This window comes from Pipistrellus hanaki (genome assembly GCF_964339955.1).
Source record: "Pipistrellus hanaki genome assembly, chromosome: 10".
Classification (NCBI taxonomy): Eukaryota; Metazoa; Chordata; class Mammalia; order Chiroptera; family Vespertilionidae; genus Pipistrellus; species Pipistrellus hanaki.
Genome location: NC_140512.1, coordinates 42,081,195 through 42,098,691, shown reverse-complemented (window position 1 = coordinate 42,098,691; position 17,497 = coordinate 42,081,195). Strand labels below are relative to the sequence as shown.

The 17,497-nt window shown below is 37.6% G+C and overlaps 1 protein-coding gene across 15 annotated transcripts in view; it reads right to left on the bottom strand.

Annotated features, from left to right (window-relative positions):
- Positions 1–17,497, bottom strand: part of EZH2 (enhancer of zeste 2 polycomb repressive complex 2 subunit) — a 71,096-nt gene that overhangs the window by 26,936 nt on the left and 26,663 nt on the right. For 7 of the 15 annotated variants that reach the window (XM_084896513.1, XM_084896521.1, XM_084896515.1 and 4 more), the window contains exon 4: positions 7,345–7,461. In XM_084896513.1, the coding sequence (XP_084752639.1) occupies positions 7,345–7,461 (117 nt within the window). Of the gene's footprint in view, positions 1–7,344; positions 7,462–10,510; positions 10,690–17,497 lie in introns of all 15 variants that reach the window. The other 8 variants (XM_084896509.1, XM_084896516.1, XM_084896511.1 and 5 more) reach the window with 3 other exon arrangements.

The window sequence follows — 17,497 nt, the reverse complement described above, 5'->3', positions numbered from 1 at the left end:
AGCCAGGCCTGGAACAGCTCACTCCTCGCCTGCCTCCGCCTCAAGGCTGCCTCTCAGACATGGCTGGAAACTTTTGGGGGAACTTGAGGGTCTGCTGAATCAAATGAGGAAGGCTTAGCTCTGTATGTGTTGAGTTAGTATAGCGCTGGGGTGTTGATCTGTGAGTGCCTTGTGAGGGGCCTGGATGAGGTTGGTTGACCTATTTGGAAATGTCTTTTGTGTGAAGTGTATCCCTGGGCATGTGGAAGTATTATTGATTTGAGAAAATGCTAAGTAACTGATTTACTATCTGAAAAATTTAAAGTTCTGAAAGTTTAAGGTCTCTTGCCAAAAAGAGGTTTTAAAGCTAACACCTTAATTTTAATGGAGAAAGGGAATGACAAGCCCCTCCCACCCAGAACAGGTAATCCAATTCCAACCAGCAGCTATGTTTAAACAATGTGTCCATTTACACTTGAATGGCTACACCTTTTGATAGCCTAAGGGCAAGTTTACATGTAAACAAGTTTTCTCTCAATTCCCAGGGCAGAAAAAAAACAAGGTTTAAAATTATTAGATTTTAAAATTTATTCTTAGAAGTGTAAAAGTTTAATTAAAAAAAAAACAAACAAAAAAACAAACAAACAAAAAAAAAAACAACAACAAAAACAAAAAAAAAAAAAGGAGACTGAAAAGCCTGATGAACAATAATAGCGGTTCATTGTAGTAGAGTCGGCGATATGGGAGAGGAGTGGACTGACTGTTCTCCGGGAAAGGGAGGGAGGAAGAGACTGAACATAAACTGTGCACCTATGGATGAGGACAATGGGGGGTGGGGAGGGAGCGGAGGGTGGGGTGGGAACCTGGTGTAAGGGGGAAGAAATGAGGAACCTTTGTAATAATATGAACAATAAAGATTGATTTTAAAAAAAATAAAAAAAAAAAACACCAAAAAGACTGATCCATGTAACCCAATTGAAATTAAATCAGTTTATAAATTGGGGAAAAAAAAGAAAAGAAACTATGCATATGGGAGGTAAAATGAAAATTTAAATTTTAATGTGCTGATCTATTCAGATCAAGTTTGTGTACAACTAAAGAGTCCAGTTTTCATTGCATCTCACTTGCACTAATCCCATTTAAACTAGGTGAGTTCATTTTTTAAGATGTAACCAAAAATTAAGTGACAATAGCTATTTTGTCTTCTCAATTATATCTACACAATCTTGTCCCCAAAATATACCCTAGCATAATAAAGATAGCCTGTCTAATCTACTTTGGTCAGTACCCAGGAAAACCCATGTATGATCCATAAGTAATATATACTACAGACCCGATGCATGAAGATTCATGCAAGAATAGGCCTTCCTTCCCCTGGCTGCCGGCACCAGTTCCACTTAGGCACCTAGGACCTGGGTCTTCCCTCTGGACACTGCCTCCCACCTTCACTCCAGGGCTGGGAGCCACCTCCGGCCTTTGCTCCAGCCAGCCAGCGCCATCTTTGTCACGTTAATTTGCATATTCCCTCTTTATTGGCTGTGTGTCACCATTTTGCCATGAGGTGATGGTCAATTTGCATATTCCGTCTAGGATTGGCAACTTTTAAACAGCATTCTTTTAGAATTTCAGTATATGAAAATATGAAACTTCCCTTAAGCTCTTGTGATATGATTCTCAAACTAAATGTTTTTGAATCAAGTCTTAATCACACAAATTTATGCAATTGTAGAATATATGAAGTTTGCCTTTAACCTCCACTATAAAATCTCTGTTATTAAAAACACTGTAAACATAAGCAATTCTTTAAACTAGGCTCACCAACGACTTCCATCAACATTTTGTTGCCCTATTTTATATATCAAATAATAAAACTATACTATTTTATATATCAAGTTAATAAAATTATATATTTCTATTGTACACAGGTCAAGAATGCACACTCAAAATTTCTCTTTTGTGCCATCTTCCTTTACCCTGCTTCTATCAAGAAATACAGCGGAACTTGTTATTGAACTTAATTCATACTGGAAGGCTATTCAAGAAGCGATTTGTTCAAGAAATAAATCTTTTCCCTCATTAGAAATCCTTTAAATTGAATTAATTCGTTCCAGACCCCCAAATGATTCCACTTTAACATTTCTTAAATACAGAACATATCTAATGTACTGTTTACTCGAAAAGCAAACACTTTTCTTAAATTTATAGAACCACTCCCTAAACAAATCAGTTTCAGAACTCTTTCCAGGGTTATCTTTCAAGAAGTCAGCAAGTAACACCTTTGCTTATTATTCACATATCACTGCCTCTGAAACGCTGTCACTGAAATGCTATCTACAGCTAACTGGTTCTTGTTTATCCAAATCAACTACAGCTTTTCTACGATTCAATTGCCTGTGATCATTGTTTCTTTTATACCCTTACCAACTTTAGCACTCTTAATGGCCTCTTCATGTGTTTTGTGTTTTTTAATTTTTTTTTTTAATTGATTTCAGAGAGGAAGGGAGAGAGAGAGAGATAGAAACATCAATGATGAGAAAGAATCATTGATTGGCTGCCTGGCTGCCTCCCTCCTACATACCCATTCTGGAGATCAAGCTGAAAACCAGGCATATGCCCTGACCTGGAATTGAACTGCCACCTCCTGGTCATAGGTAAACGCTCAATCTCTGAGCCATGCCAACCAGGCTATGTCTTTTTTTTTTTTAATATGGTTTTATTGATTGGAACCAATATGACAGCATAGGTAAAACACCTGTACTTTATGCCTCCCACAACCACATCAAAATCATAACTAAAATACAGAGCTATCATTCAGAATCACCTGAAATCTGGCTGAATGGAATGGAAGTCCTACAACTAGAGAAGTAAAGAAGAAAGCACATAAAAACTGGTAGAAGAGGTGGAGGCACAGACAGGTCCAACACCCACATGTGCCATTTTTTTAATCGGGAGGAATATCTCAGCTGCAGAGGCCCCACAGCAGACTCCCATCCCAGAGTTCCAGAGCTGGGAAGAGAAGTTCCCCATAACTTTAGGTGGTAAAAACCAGCTGGAGACTGTGGGCTGTCTGGCATTGAGGCAGAAACTTGGGGAGGGGGGCTTTCTCCCAAACAAGGGTGTGCACAGGGGTCATTGTTCCTGTGCTGAGACCTCCCTCCCCAATCACAGAGCTTGACTGGCAGCCATATCTGAGTTTCTATCAGCATGGCCCACGCTGTTCACTTTGCCCTGGAGATTCCCCAGGACCCCGCCCATCCAATTTGCAGCTCTATTTGCAGTGGCTTTTCCATATGAATATGAATGGCCTGTCCTGGCTCAGGCTTCAGACTTTGCTAAAATATCTTAAATAAGCAATAGCTGGAGCCAGTGTGCCCCAAACCTCAATATAAAAGGTCCATGACCCGACACTAGCATCAGCCTGCTTTGCTTCACACCTTTCCTTGCCTGGGCATTTCCAAGCCCAATACAAGTAGCAGCCATCTGCAGATCTCTCTGTAGCTCCTGCCAGGTTGGCCCCAAGCAGTGGTTGATTTTGCACCTCCCAGGGAGGCCCCAGAGTCAGTGCACCCGGTGGACAATTTGAGACCATACCAGATTACAACTCTACACATCCAGGCAACACACTCAAGGGCCAGATTCAGTGAGCACCAAAGCCCCACTGAAGCAAGTCCTGCTCCATAGGGGTGTTTCCTGCACAGCTGTTCTTCCACTATAGACACAACTGGTCCTCAGAGCCAATTGGCCTGGAGGTAAATTCCTCCCAGTGGTGCCAACAGCAATCAAGGCTCAATTACAACAGGACTGTGCACACAGCCCACACAGGGGTGTACACATATAGAGGTAACTGGGGAGACTAAGCCACTGGGCTCTACAGGATACCTACTACAAAAGGCCACTCTACCAAGTCCAGGAGATTTAAAAGCTCTACCTAATACATAGAAACAAACACAGGGAAGCAGCCAAAATAAGGAGACAAAGAAACATGTCACTAATGAAAGAAATGAAAGCAGGCAAACTACTGAATATAGAGTTCAAAACCATGGCTATAAGGTTACTCAAGGATTTTAAGAAGAGCTTCAAGGGAATTAATGAGAACATTAAAGGACTTAGACTGTCAAGGATCTTAGGGAGAATTTCAAAGACATGAAAAAGGACCAGTCACAGCACAATTTACAATAGCTAGGATTTGGAAACAGCCTAGGTGCCCATCAGCAGATGATTGGATCCAAAAACTATGGTACATTTACACAATGGAATATTATGCAGCCATAAAAAAGAAAAAATTCTCATCGTTTGCAGCAACCTGAATGGAATTAGAGAACATCATGCTGAGTGAAACAAGCCAGTCAATGAAAGAGAGACACCACATGACCTCACTTATTTATGGATGATAAAGAACATTATAAACTGAAGAACCAAAAGATAGATATAGAGACAGTAAAGCAACAAGCAGACTGTCAAATTACAGCGGGGAGGTTGGGGAGATCTGGGGGAGATAAGATATCAACCGAAGGACTTGTATACATGCATATAAGTACAACCAATGGACACAAAACTCTGGGGAGGGAGGGTATGTACGGGGGGGAAGGGGGGGACATTGGTACGTGTACAAAAATAATAATTTAATAAAAAAAAAATATATATATATTAAAAAAATAAAGAAAGAAAAAGGACCAGTCAGAAATTAAGCATACACTAGCTAAAATAAAGAATTTACAGCCCTAGCTGGTTTGGTTCAGTGGACAGAGCATTATCCTGCAGACTTAAGGGTCTGGGTTCAATTCCGGTTAAGGGCACATGCCCAAATTTCAGGTTCCATCCTCTGTAGGGAGAGTGCAGGAAACAGCCAATCAATGGTTCTCTCTCATCATTGATGTTTCTCTCTCTCTCCCTCTCTGAAATCAATATATATATAAATTTTTTTTTTTTTTTAAAGAATTTACAGGGATTCAACATTAGGATTCTGAGAAACAAATCAACAACCTGAAATAAGAGGAGGCAAAAAATAGCATCAGAAAAGCAAAAAGAACCCAAAAATATGAATATAGTATAAGGAACCTCTGGAACTTCAAGCATACCAACATTTGCATTATAGGGGTGCCAGAAGAGAAAAAGCAAGATACTGAAAACCTATTTGAAGAAATTATGACAGAACACTTCCCCTACCCGATGAAAGAAATAGACTTACAAGTTCAGAAAGTGCAGAGAATACTAAACAAGAGGAACCCAAAAAGGACTACACCAAGATATCATAATTAAAATGCCAAGGATTCAAGACAAAGAGAGAATCTTAAAAGCAGCAAAAGAAAAGCAGTTAGTTACCAACAAGGGAGCGTCCATATGACTGTCAGCTGATTTCTCAACAGAATCTTTGCAGGCCAGAAGGAAGTGGCAAGGAATACACAAAGTGATAAATAGCAAGGATTTACAACCAATATTATTCTACCCAGCAAAGCTATCATTTAGAATTGAAGGTAAGATAAAGAGCTTCACAGATAAGAAAAAGCTAAAGGAGTTCATCAGCACCAAACCAGTAGGACATGAAATGTTGAAGGGTCTTTTTTTTTTTTTTTTTTTTTTTAAATTTAGTAAATCTTTATTGTTCAGATTATTACAGTTGTTCCCCTTTTTCCCCCAAGGGTATTTTTTAAGGGAAAAGACAAGGAAGAACAACAAAAATATGAACAATAAAATGGCAAAATAAATACATGTCTATCAGTAATTGAATCTAAAAATCAAAATAAAGAAATCTGATGAACAGAACAAATTGATGAATAAAATAGAATGAGAGGCATGGAAACATGGAACAGGCTGACGAATCTAGCAGGAAGAGGGTGGGATGAGAGGGGGCAGGTGGGAAGAGATTAACCAAGGAACTCATATGCATTACCTGTGAACACAGACAATAGGGGTGGGGTGGAAACTGGGCGGAGGAGAGCATTGGATTGGGGGAAAAGAGGGACATCTATAATAATCTATACTAATAAAAGGGTAATATGCTAATTAGAATGAAGACCTTCTGGACATCCTTTCTGGATCAAGCCATGGTAGCAGGGCTGAGGCAGAGGTGGTTAGAGGTGATCAGGCCAGGAGGGGAGGGGCAGCTGGAGGTGATCAGGCAAGTAGGGGAGGTGAGCAAGCTGGTGGTTGGGGATAGTTGGGAGCAAGCAGGCCAATGAGGGCGGGAGGGCAGGTGTATGTGGGGGGGGGGGGGGGGGGGGGGGAGAGGGTGGAGTTGGGGGCAAGCAGGCCTGCAGGCGAGTGGTTAGGAGCCAGCAGTCCCAAATTGCGAGAGGGAATTCCAACTGCTGGTTTAGGCCCAATGTGGATCCCAGATTGAAGAGGGTGCAGGCCGGGCTGATGGACAATTCCTCCCCTCACCCCCCACACGAATTTCATGCATCGGGGCCACTAGTTTCAACAATAAAGGTTTATTTATTTATTTTTAATTCTAAATGTGTGTGCGCGCACTTATTAATTTTGAGAGAAAGATGTAAGGATCGATGAGAGACAAACATCAACCATTTGCCTCCTGCATACCCCCTACCTGGGCTTAAGCCCCACCCATGCATGTGCCCTGATCAGGAATTGAATCAGTGACCTCCTGGTACATAGGTTGACACTCAACCATGAAGCCCCACAGGCCAGGCTCTCTCTGTTTTAAAATTGTGCTAATAGTACATTTCACCAGCAACAAAAAATAACACACACAAACAAAAAATATTCACAGCACAATTTCCTGAGATGTTAACAATGTGAGGCTTTGTGGCCTGAGAGATGCTTTTTTGTCATGCTCATGTATCAGCATGAAAGGCTTGTCAGGTAGAGAACCAACAAAACCAAGACATTTTTCAGTGAACAACTTGGTCAAGAACTGAATTAAGATGAGAGACATTCGGAAACTGAAGTTTAACTGTACTAGCATTTCATTACGAACAATATTAGACCAATGTAATATGTGGAAACATGATTGTGTTTTTTATAAGCTCTGAGAATATTCCATAGTGTATTTTATCATTTAATAACATACTGCCTAAAATTGTTTTAAATAAGTTCTCAATTAACAAAACCTCACAGTCAGACTGACCTCTTCAAGCTAAGAACTATAGACTTCATCTTTGAACTGTTTTTAATCCCAGGTATTGCTTTTGCTTAACACTTTTCCTCTGAAGAAAATTTTAATTAGAAAGGAGCAGGAAAAGAGCAACATTGCAAAGTATCGGTTTTAAAACATCACTCTGAGTGCTGCCATTTTCATAACATTTTTACTCATATTATCTTGACTCACCTTGATGAGAAAATCATCTATGCTATTTATTCAAAATAGTGATTATAAAATTAGCAGAAAATACATTATTTACATACCATGAAATTCTGCTGTAGAGGAGACCAAGAGTACATTATGGGTACTGAGGCAACGGAATTCAGAGTCTTTAATGGGATGACTTGTGTTGGAAAATCAAAGCCACTGGTTACTGAACACTGGAATAGAAAAAAATGAAATAACTGATAAGAATAAGACAACCTGAAGCTATAGCAATCATATTATAAAGGGATGCTACCATTTTACATAATTTTAAAAGGAAATTTTAAATTTTTTAAGTTACTGTCTTTACCTAAGACAGTAAAGTTCATAAAAACCAAAAAGGATTCTCTCCTTCTCTTTTACTTAAGGTGGAGGGAAAAAAGCTTCACATTTTACAAATTTTTAAAACCCTCTGCCCCTTCCAATACTTACCAATCAAAAATTGTATTTATATTAGTTTTCTATAACTGCTCAAAATTTCTTCCACACCTCAACAACATAGAATAATAATATAGATACCAAATATGCCACTTAAATCTTACTTATAAGAATATAGAAACCTGTTAACCTCTTTATCTTTATCTTTCCTTTTAAAAAGCACAGCTGTCATTTGCTAAATTATCAGGTGATACACAAATATTAAAGGGTACTAGATCTGAGTTTCAATCACAAATGGATTCATATCAACTCTGTAAAGTGTAATCTCTAAACTATAATAATAATAGCTATGTTATTAACTTTGTATGTGCTAGGCCTTATATTACACACATTACATGTCTGATCATATTTAGTCCTCATTTTACAGGTGAGAAAAGGAGGGTAAAGAAAGGATAAATAACTGGCTCAAAGTCACACAGATAGGGCTAGAATTTAAACCCAGAAAGTATGACTCTGGAGCCCCTGCACATATTGCCATGATACCAAATATCTATAATAGTTAAGTACCAATATTCCCTGAAATTGGTATTTCATCCAATCCACGATGACATCAATTTTAGTATCTTCTGTATCACTAAGAAAATGTTCCAGATAAACTATAACATAATGCTTTCTTATCACAGCATTTCTAAAGTGCATGATGATTTCAGATGTTAAAAAGTTTGCATCTTTGATTCTAGGAAATGTGATAATAATCTGTGCCCAACCACAGCACTTTCCATCCTAAGAAATCAAACTTTTCTTATACCTTTACCCAATTACCAGGTCTCCAGAGCCTTCTCAAAAATACTCTGGACATACATTCATATTCTATAATCAATAAAAAATAAGAGCACGCCTTAGTGCAGTGGTCGGCAAACCCATTAGTCAACAGATCCAAATATCAATAGTACAACAATTGAAATTTCTTTTGAGAGCGGAAAACCGACTTCGAGCATGGAGCACAAAGTTTCAATCACACTGTACGTGGGTGCTCGCACAAGGTATTTTGTGGAAGAGCCACACCTTAGTGGATAGTGTCAGCCTAGGACTGAAAGGTCCTGGGAGGAACTGTGACAGTGATTAAATCCATGAATCTGCTTTCCAAAAGGGCAAAGATAAAGATAATAATACTAGAAAGCTCACAGCTCAAATAAAGTATGAACAGTTTACTAGTAAGACAAAACCCACAATCTTTCCCATTCCACTCTTTAGTCTCTGATACAATTCTTCATCCATCTGTCCAATAATCCAATAATAACAGTAGTCAACATTTATTGAGCATGTACTATGTTGCAGGCACTGTGCTAAGTGCTTTATAGACATTATCTTAACCATTTTCATCTCGGCCTTTACCTTCACAACTTCACAAATGAGGACACTGAGGTTCAGAGACATTAAATAACTGGCTTAATCAGAAAGGCAGTAAGTTAACAAGCTAAAATGAAAGATTCCAGCACCCAAGAGCTTCATCACTGTTACAGCGTGCAGTGGGTGCTGCACTGCCTATCCTACCCAGCACTCTCCTCTTATTCCTGTCACTGCCAAGTCTCCCTTCCTTCCTAAGTAGGACTACTTAACCCAGTAACTTTGGGGCAAGTATTATACACTGTCCAGTGAATTTAAGTACAGAATAATCTTCATTTCTTGCAAAACAATTACAGTTTATTATTTTTATTCTACACTTGGCAGGGGTAATTGTGACTTTAATTCCGAAGATTAGCACCCTGAAAGCCTGGCAGGTAGGGGTGGGGAGGAAGAATGGAGAGGTGTTACAAAGGAGTGGTTGCCTCTCAAGGCCACACTTAAGGTAAGACAGACGAATATTCTATTCAACTACTAAGTGGGAGGGACATTCGTTGGCTCTGCTTCATCTATTTATTCTGGCCATGTAGAAAATGCTCTGGGTCTACTGAACGAGGTCAGCTAAGTTTTCCCATGAACAGAAAGAACTGACAAAAGCACAGAAATAAGACAGCAGAGGATAAGTACTCAGTACTATCTCCACATATATCATACTCCCATGAGCCATCATCTCAATACAATACAAGTCATAAGAGAGTCGCAGAGCTCTCTGAGGGCAGGGTGGGGGAGGCAGAGTGTGGCTTCACCTCTCTGTCTCACATTGATACTCAGCACAGTGTCTCCAAAAAGAGTAAGCACTCAAAAAATGTTTCTGGAATGCACTTGCTGATTCTCCCTAATAGAGATTTTGACTTCAAATTTCTCTTTAAAGATAAGAGAGCATCTGTTTAGAAAACTAAAGATCTATACCACCTCATTATCTACGTAGTTATCTCCAGAAACCTATCCTATTCTTTAACTATCAACCTTAACTAATAACCATATTCCTTTCATTTATGAAATAATATTCAAATGCAAAAGCATTTGTTAGTTAAAAAACAAGTTTGGGAATTCTTATCTATTGACTTATAAAAAAATTACTCAAAAATCCCACTTACTTATCAGTAACTATTTTTCTTTGAAAATGTATCATCCTTGACAGCTATATATTTAAGCCTCCTATCACAAAAGGATTTAGACTTCATGAATCTCCACAGCATTTTACCTGATCAAGAGTCATGTGTCCTAGACTCAGGAGCTCACTAGGAGACCACCTTTGTCAACAAATTGAATTCTCTAATTCTAGTTCCAACTTGAGGATCACACAAGGAAGTTTATCAAAAATGATTCATCATCAATGATAAAGGAAGAGGAAAATACATTAATTATCAAGGATGCTACATTTTCAGAGAAACACAGCTTACTGGTAAGTAACCAGGTTCCTCTGAGGATGGATAGACTTACATCAACCAGCTGGTACAATAGGCGACTGTGTGGCTGGACCACTGGGAGCTGGAGAGGGAAGTCAAGCCAAAAATAGGAGTTGTAGGAGTACACAACCAAACTGAGACTCTTGGCAGAAGGCTGGTTCCAAGTAAAAACTGTGTTATGGAAAATCGTAGAGGGAAGAGCAGGTGAATGGCCTGCAGGGAAGGGAAAGAAATTAACACACCCTACTATGTGCCAAGCACTGTGCTAGAAACTTTACCAAAGTTAACTTCTTTAAAACTCACCACTACCCTATGACGTAGATGACTCCCCATCTTACAGTGAGACATCCCAAAGCACATAGCCATCCATTCTCTGAACAATCTTTAACATCAGAAGGGTTAAGTTCGACTTCCGTGTAAAAGGGGAAGAAATACAATCATCAGTTAGCCAAGTTAAAAGTATTCTTGGATACTGGTTGGTCCATTTGATTCATGCAGGTTATACAATGAACTGTTGATATTGTCTAATATATTTCAGCTTTTCCAAGTAAATAATAAGGAGTCACCTCTCATCTAAGGTGTAGGAAAGAACAAGTCAGGAGGAAGCATCAGCTGCCATCCAACTCTAGAGAAAAACTGAGCATGGTTTCTGAAACTACCTATTTTCTTCACGATCAGAGTGAAGATAACACACCCACATGTGAAATTCGCTAGTCCTTGTGGTGAAATGCAAGTGTATGGAACTTAATTTCAGACTGCTTTACATGAAAGAATTGCTGAAGGAAAAACTATGAGGTAAATATCAAGTTTGGATAAAGTTAAGAGAGGCTCGATAGTAAGTGACTCATAACCAGGTTAGCAGGGTGATTAAGAGAAGATGAATCATGGAGATGACTGGCTCTAGCAGGAGAGTGTCAGAAATAAAAATGCAAAGTAAAAATCCTGATCGACACAGATCCATTTAATATTAACAACTAATTAAAAGCTGTTGGAGTTAAGGGAATTAAGGAGTGGTTCACTCCAGCCTGTAAATTATTTCTATTTTGTTATTAAATATTTATATTGCAGAGTCATCTGGTTGGGGAGACAACCTCTACCATGCAGCATAAGACTCTTGCCCCCCAAGTTCACGTAAGCATGATAGATGTCCTGTTAAGTGTCAGTTCTTACACTTCTGGGGGATGATAGGGGAAGCCATATGTAGCATTTAACATAGAACACATACATTTGGAATACAAACTTGGGAAGTTTAGACACTTAAAGCTCTTCTCTGCATTCTAACTTCAGACACCTGATCCTGAATGAAAGAGTTCATAAATATATACACCTAGTGAATATATTAACTGTTAAAACCCAATGGAGCTCAATCTGGTTTGGCTCAATGGATACAGCATCAGCCTATGGACTAAGGGATCCCAGTTTCTATTCCAGGCAAGGGCACATGCATGGGTTGTGGGCTCAATTCCCGGTAGGGGTAATACAGGAGGCAGCCAATCAATGATTCTCTCTCATCATTGATGTTTCTATCTCTCTCCTTCTCCCTTCCACTCTAAAATCAATAAATTAAATTTAAAAAAATGGAATCTGGGTCTGAAGGGAGGGTATTGGGGTAAATCACCTCCTCATAATCTGCAGTTTTGTAAAAATACTGGAGATCAGAAACAGAATAATCACAGGATGTAAGTTGATAAAACTACAACAACACTCAACAAAAAACATGAAACAAGTAACAGAGTCATGTTTATCCATTACATGCAAACTCAAGTACCTAACCCAATAACAGTCCTGTGAGTAGTAAATAAGACCATTTCCCTCATGGAAAAACAAACAAGAAATCCACAAAAACTAAGAAAAAGTACAAAGAGTATTATACAAGTTCTTGATTTTTATAAGCTGTGGCAACACAATAACCTATGAAGTCTTGCTTCCATGTGTGAGCATGGATGGGGTTGAACACTATAGAGCAGTGGAGGCCCCAGTTAAAGAGAAGCAAAATTGTCAGCCAGCCAGAGTCCCATGGGAAAAAGCACCAAGTCCTTACTCAAGTGGTAAACCTGCTCATGTGACCACCAACCAGGATGCAATTTGTAAAACAGATTTATAACTGCTCTATAATCACTCACTGGTTATTCAGTAAATACTGTTGAAATAACTATAAAGCTAAATAGAAAAAAATTTTTAAATCAAATCCCCACTCACTATGCCAAAGGAAATTCCTGATGGATTAAATGATAATAAAATATAAAAATGAAAACAAAACTAAAAATAAAGATAGGCAATTTATAATTTTGAAGTGGAAAAAAGATGTTCTGAGCCTTTAAGAAAGAAAGAAATCAAAAGAAGAAATTCTAATTTAACTACATAAACATTTAAAAACTTCTGCATAACCAAATTATACCAGAGATAACATCAAAACACGGGGAGGGGAGGACCTACAAAACAGATAATTAAACACTAATATATAAGAAGTCCTTAAAATTTTAAGAAAAAAAATCCAACCTAATTTCAAAAGATCCAAGACCAATTCATAAAAAAAATATATAAACAGATACTCAACCACACTGAAGAATCAAATAAAGGCAAAGGAACAAACTGTAATAACTCTTTATCACACTGACAAATATTTAAAAGATGATAACATTTGATGTTGGGAATATAAACAGACATTTCCATAAATGGCTTATAAGAATGTAAAGGTGAAACCTTTGGGGGGCAATTTGGTAATCTCTATTAAAATTTTAAATATGCATATTCTCTTGACCTATGTATTCTATTTCAAGGAACTTTTCCTACAAAATTAATCAAAAGATCTAAAGATGCATATGAAAGATATTCACTGAAACACTACAAAAGTAAAATATAAAAACTAAATGCCCATCAATTAAGAATAGGGCAATTGGGAGAAGAGGGTGCAATGGTAAGATATGTACACATATAATGCCTTAATTAAAAAAAATGAAAAGGAAAAAAAAAAAAAGTAAAACTCACAAGAACATTGTAACTATGGAGACCACTACCTTGTTTTACTTTGACTATAAAATAAAGGCTCAGCTTGCAGTCTGGATCTCTCTCTGTGGCCTTAGCCAGGCATAGGAGATCCACCGAGACACAGCTTTAAAGAAAAAAAAAAAAGGAAAAAAGAAAAAAAGGAATAGGGTAATTAATTATAGTTTATCCATAGTATCCAACACTAGGCATCTTAAAGAGACTGGAGACTGAACAAGTGCTGTAAAGTGATGGCCCCAAGTGACAAGCACATTTTATCTGGGAGTAACTTTTCAAAACAAAATATGTATTATCATTATTACTAACATGTTATCAGATACAGAACTCAAAGAACATAAGTCACAGGGATTGGACTACAGGGACTTTGCCTTATTTGACATATTTGTATTAAATGAATTTTTACAATTATCAGTTTGCAATGACCTTTTAATTGGAAAGATGAAAAACAAGAATTTAATTGACCCAACAGATAGTCAAAATAGCTGGTATAAAACTGCCATACCAGTTACCAAGGTAGTTCATGAAATCTGCCAAGCCTCCCAAAATGGTACACGTGTTATTCGTTTATAAAATCTAATAAGAGAAAACAATTCTAAGTAGTGAATTTACTACATTATCAAGCTAAATTGTGACAGATTTCTAGGTCTAATAAAAGTTTCTTATTTCTTCAGAGCAATAAGCATTTTTAACACTATAGAATTAAACAAGCATTTCTTTTATTTTTGGCTTGTTCTGTTTGCCTTTAAAATACCTTACAAGCCCTAACCAGTTTGTTTCTCTCTCTATCCTTTTCCTCTCTGAAATCAATAAAAATATATATATATTTTTTAAATACCTAACAAAATTTCATTTTGCATTTTGGAAAAAGACAATCTTTGTAACAGTCAATTTACCAGTAATTTTTAAACACAAATTATATATATACAGATTCTAGGAGAAAAACAACAAATTAAGTGCAACTTATGCTTGTGTATTAGTTGCACAAAATAAGCCAGCCATTTTTAAGAGTCCACTCTTTAAACTTAAGATATCTAATCTTGCCGAAACTGGTTTGGCTCAGTGGATAGAGCATTGGCCTGTGGACTGAAAGGTCCCAGGTTCGATTCCAGTCAAGGGCATGTACCTTGTTTGTGGGCACATCCCCGGTAAGGGGTGTGCAGGAGGCAGCTGATCAATGATTCTCTCTCATCGATGTTTCTAACTTTCTATCCCTCTCTCTGTCTCTCTGTAAAAAATAAATTTTTTAAAAAGATATCTAATCTTAAATTTAAAATATAAACTCAAACATTATAAGTGACCTTTCTTTTTTGTTAAAAGACCCTTTGGAAAAGCATAAAATGCTTTTAATACATTAGTTTCCTTTCAAAAGGAACCTCCTTAATTTAAGAATGCTCCAGCTATTTCAGCCACAAGAAAGCCAGAAGGCTGCATGATTCTAAAAGCTACATGGAAGGATCGGCAGAGTTAACAAGAAAATTCTTCAAATAAATACCAACAAATGGCAAGAGAAGCAAACAGTAACAGAAAGCAACCTAGAAACCAGTTCTTTTAGAAACCAGGAAAGGACGGCTATGTTTAGACTGAAAGTCCAAGCAGATACTTTGGAGAGCCATCCGTTTATTTATTTTTTTTTAATATATTTTGATTTTTTTACAGAAAGGAAGAGAGAAGGATAGAGAATTAGAAATATCGATGAGAGAGAAACATCGACCAGCTGCCTCCTGCACATCCCCCACCAGGGATGTGCCCAAAACCAATGTATATGCCCTTGGCCAGAATCGAACCTGGGACCTTTCAGTCCACAGACCAATGCTCTATCCACTGAGCCAAATCTGTTTCGGCCGTTTATTTCTAAGACATAAGAAAAGCAACCTCACTCCTTCCCATATCTGCTCAAAGGATTCAGGAGACTCTAGACCTATTGGTCCCGTAATCCTGCAAGTTACAAAGGAAAGAAAGCATGTTAGTGTGTTGAAAGATAAGACTGTATTTAAGTAAGACTGTATTTAAGTATTATACATTGTGTACACTAACATATTAATTTTTTCTTTGTAAATAGCAACTAAATTTATTTATAATTAGCCTAGAATAGTGCATTACCAAATTAATAAATAATGCGTCAGCTCTGACAGGCACAAATAGTTTCAGGTTCGATACCCAGTCACGGACACATACCTGGGTTGCAGATTCGATCCCTGGCCCTGGTGGGGGCTGTGCAGGAGACAACTGATCACTGGGTCTCTAACACTAATGTCTCTCTGTCTCTCTCCCTACCATCCCTCCCTTCCACTCTCTCTTTAAAAAAAAAAAAAAGGAAAATACCCTAAGGTGATCACAGTTCCTTTCCTGGTCAGAGCACATGCCTGGTTTCCAGCCCAGATTCCCAATGGGGAGCATGCAGAAGGCAGCCAATCAATGATTCTCTCTCATTGATGTTTCTCTCTCTCTCTCTCTCTCTCTCTCTCTCTCCCTCTCTCCCTCCCTTCCTCCCTCCCTCCCTCCCTCCTCCCTCTTTCTCTCTCTCCTCCCTTCTTCTCTGAAATCAACGAAAATATATTCTTTAAATCATTTCAGATATCACTAGGAAGAGCAAACCTGTATGTATTGAAAAGTAAAGACATTTTATTCTTCATGAATATGAGGACTAGGAGGCCTTTCTGGTGCTGCTTGTATATCAAGCATTTTGAAGAAGCCCTATGTTTCAACAAACATAAAAACTCTCACTCTTCATTAACAAGACACAGAATCCTCCTAGAATATATAAAAATGCATATTGGCAGGATTTTTAAAATTACAAAACCATTCATACCACTTGCCCAGAAGATAGACATCATCTGAGCAAGCATCTTTCAGTCATAATCTGTATAGGTAAAAGCTTTATACTATAAAGAACCAATGAAGGGGATTGTGGTTTTAAGTAAGAAATGGACAAAAAGAAATGCTCTAGTAAGAACTACAAGAGTAATTCTTAAGCCAGCTTCTTCATGAAAACTGGAAAAACAGACACACTGAAGAATATAACTACCATAATAGAGACTTCAGGAGACAAAGGAGTAAAGTCACCTGGAAACAAACCAAAAAATTTTTTCTTCACCTTCAACAAAATTAAGACCAAATTGCAAACATGAAAGAACTTACATTTTCTATGCTATTTTTTCAATGAACAGCCACAGACATACTTTATGACACTAAAGCATACATCCCTTGGCTTGTAGTAATGACACTTTTAAGGCCTTTAAAAAGATCAACCAGCAGAAACCGGTTTAGCTCAGTGGATAGAACGTTGGTCTGTGGACTGAAAGGTCCCAGGTTTGATTCCGGTCAAGTGCATGCACATTGGTTGCGGGCACATCCTCAGTAGGGGGTGTGCAAGAGGCAGCTAGTTGATGTTTCTCTCTCATCGAGGTTTCTAGCTCTCTATCCTTCTCCCTTCCTCTGTATAAAAAAATCAATAAAATATTTTTAAAAAATAAAAATAAAAATAAAAAGATCAACCAAAGAACAAAAGGAAATAAGTATAAAATACTTTTTGTCTTTAAGCAGTCAAAATATTTCTTAATAGATATACAAAAATAGACACATATCCTGTATTAAAAAACTCTACAGGTAACACCACTTAAGGTTCTGTAACCTCAACACCAAAAAACAGTTACCAAAAAATATCTTCAAAGCACATCAAGAAAACAATATACTACAGATGGGTCTCTAGATTCAATTGCAGAGTTCCCTGAATTGAAGTCAGCATCTACAGCAGTCATTTCATTAAATCAGAAATTAAACTTGCCAGACTTTTTTTTTACAATAACCTCAATAAAATCAGTCACTTTACTAGTAAAACTGAGAGTATCTATAACAGTACAAAGAGAAGAAAGTAGAAGACACATAAAAAACTGTAAATTGTCATTGGATCATCATCATGCTGCAAAGAATTTAAACTGAAGACAGGATTACAAAGGATCAGCTTCATAAAGATGAGCAATTCATTAAAACAATGTTACAAAAGCACTTTCAAAAG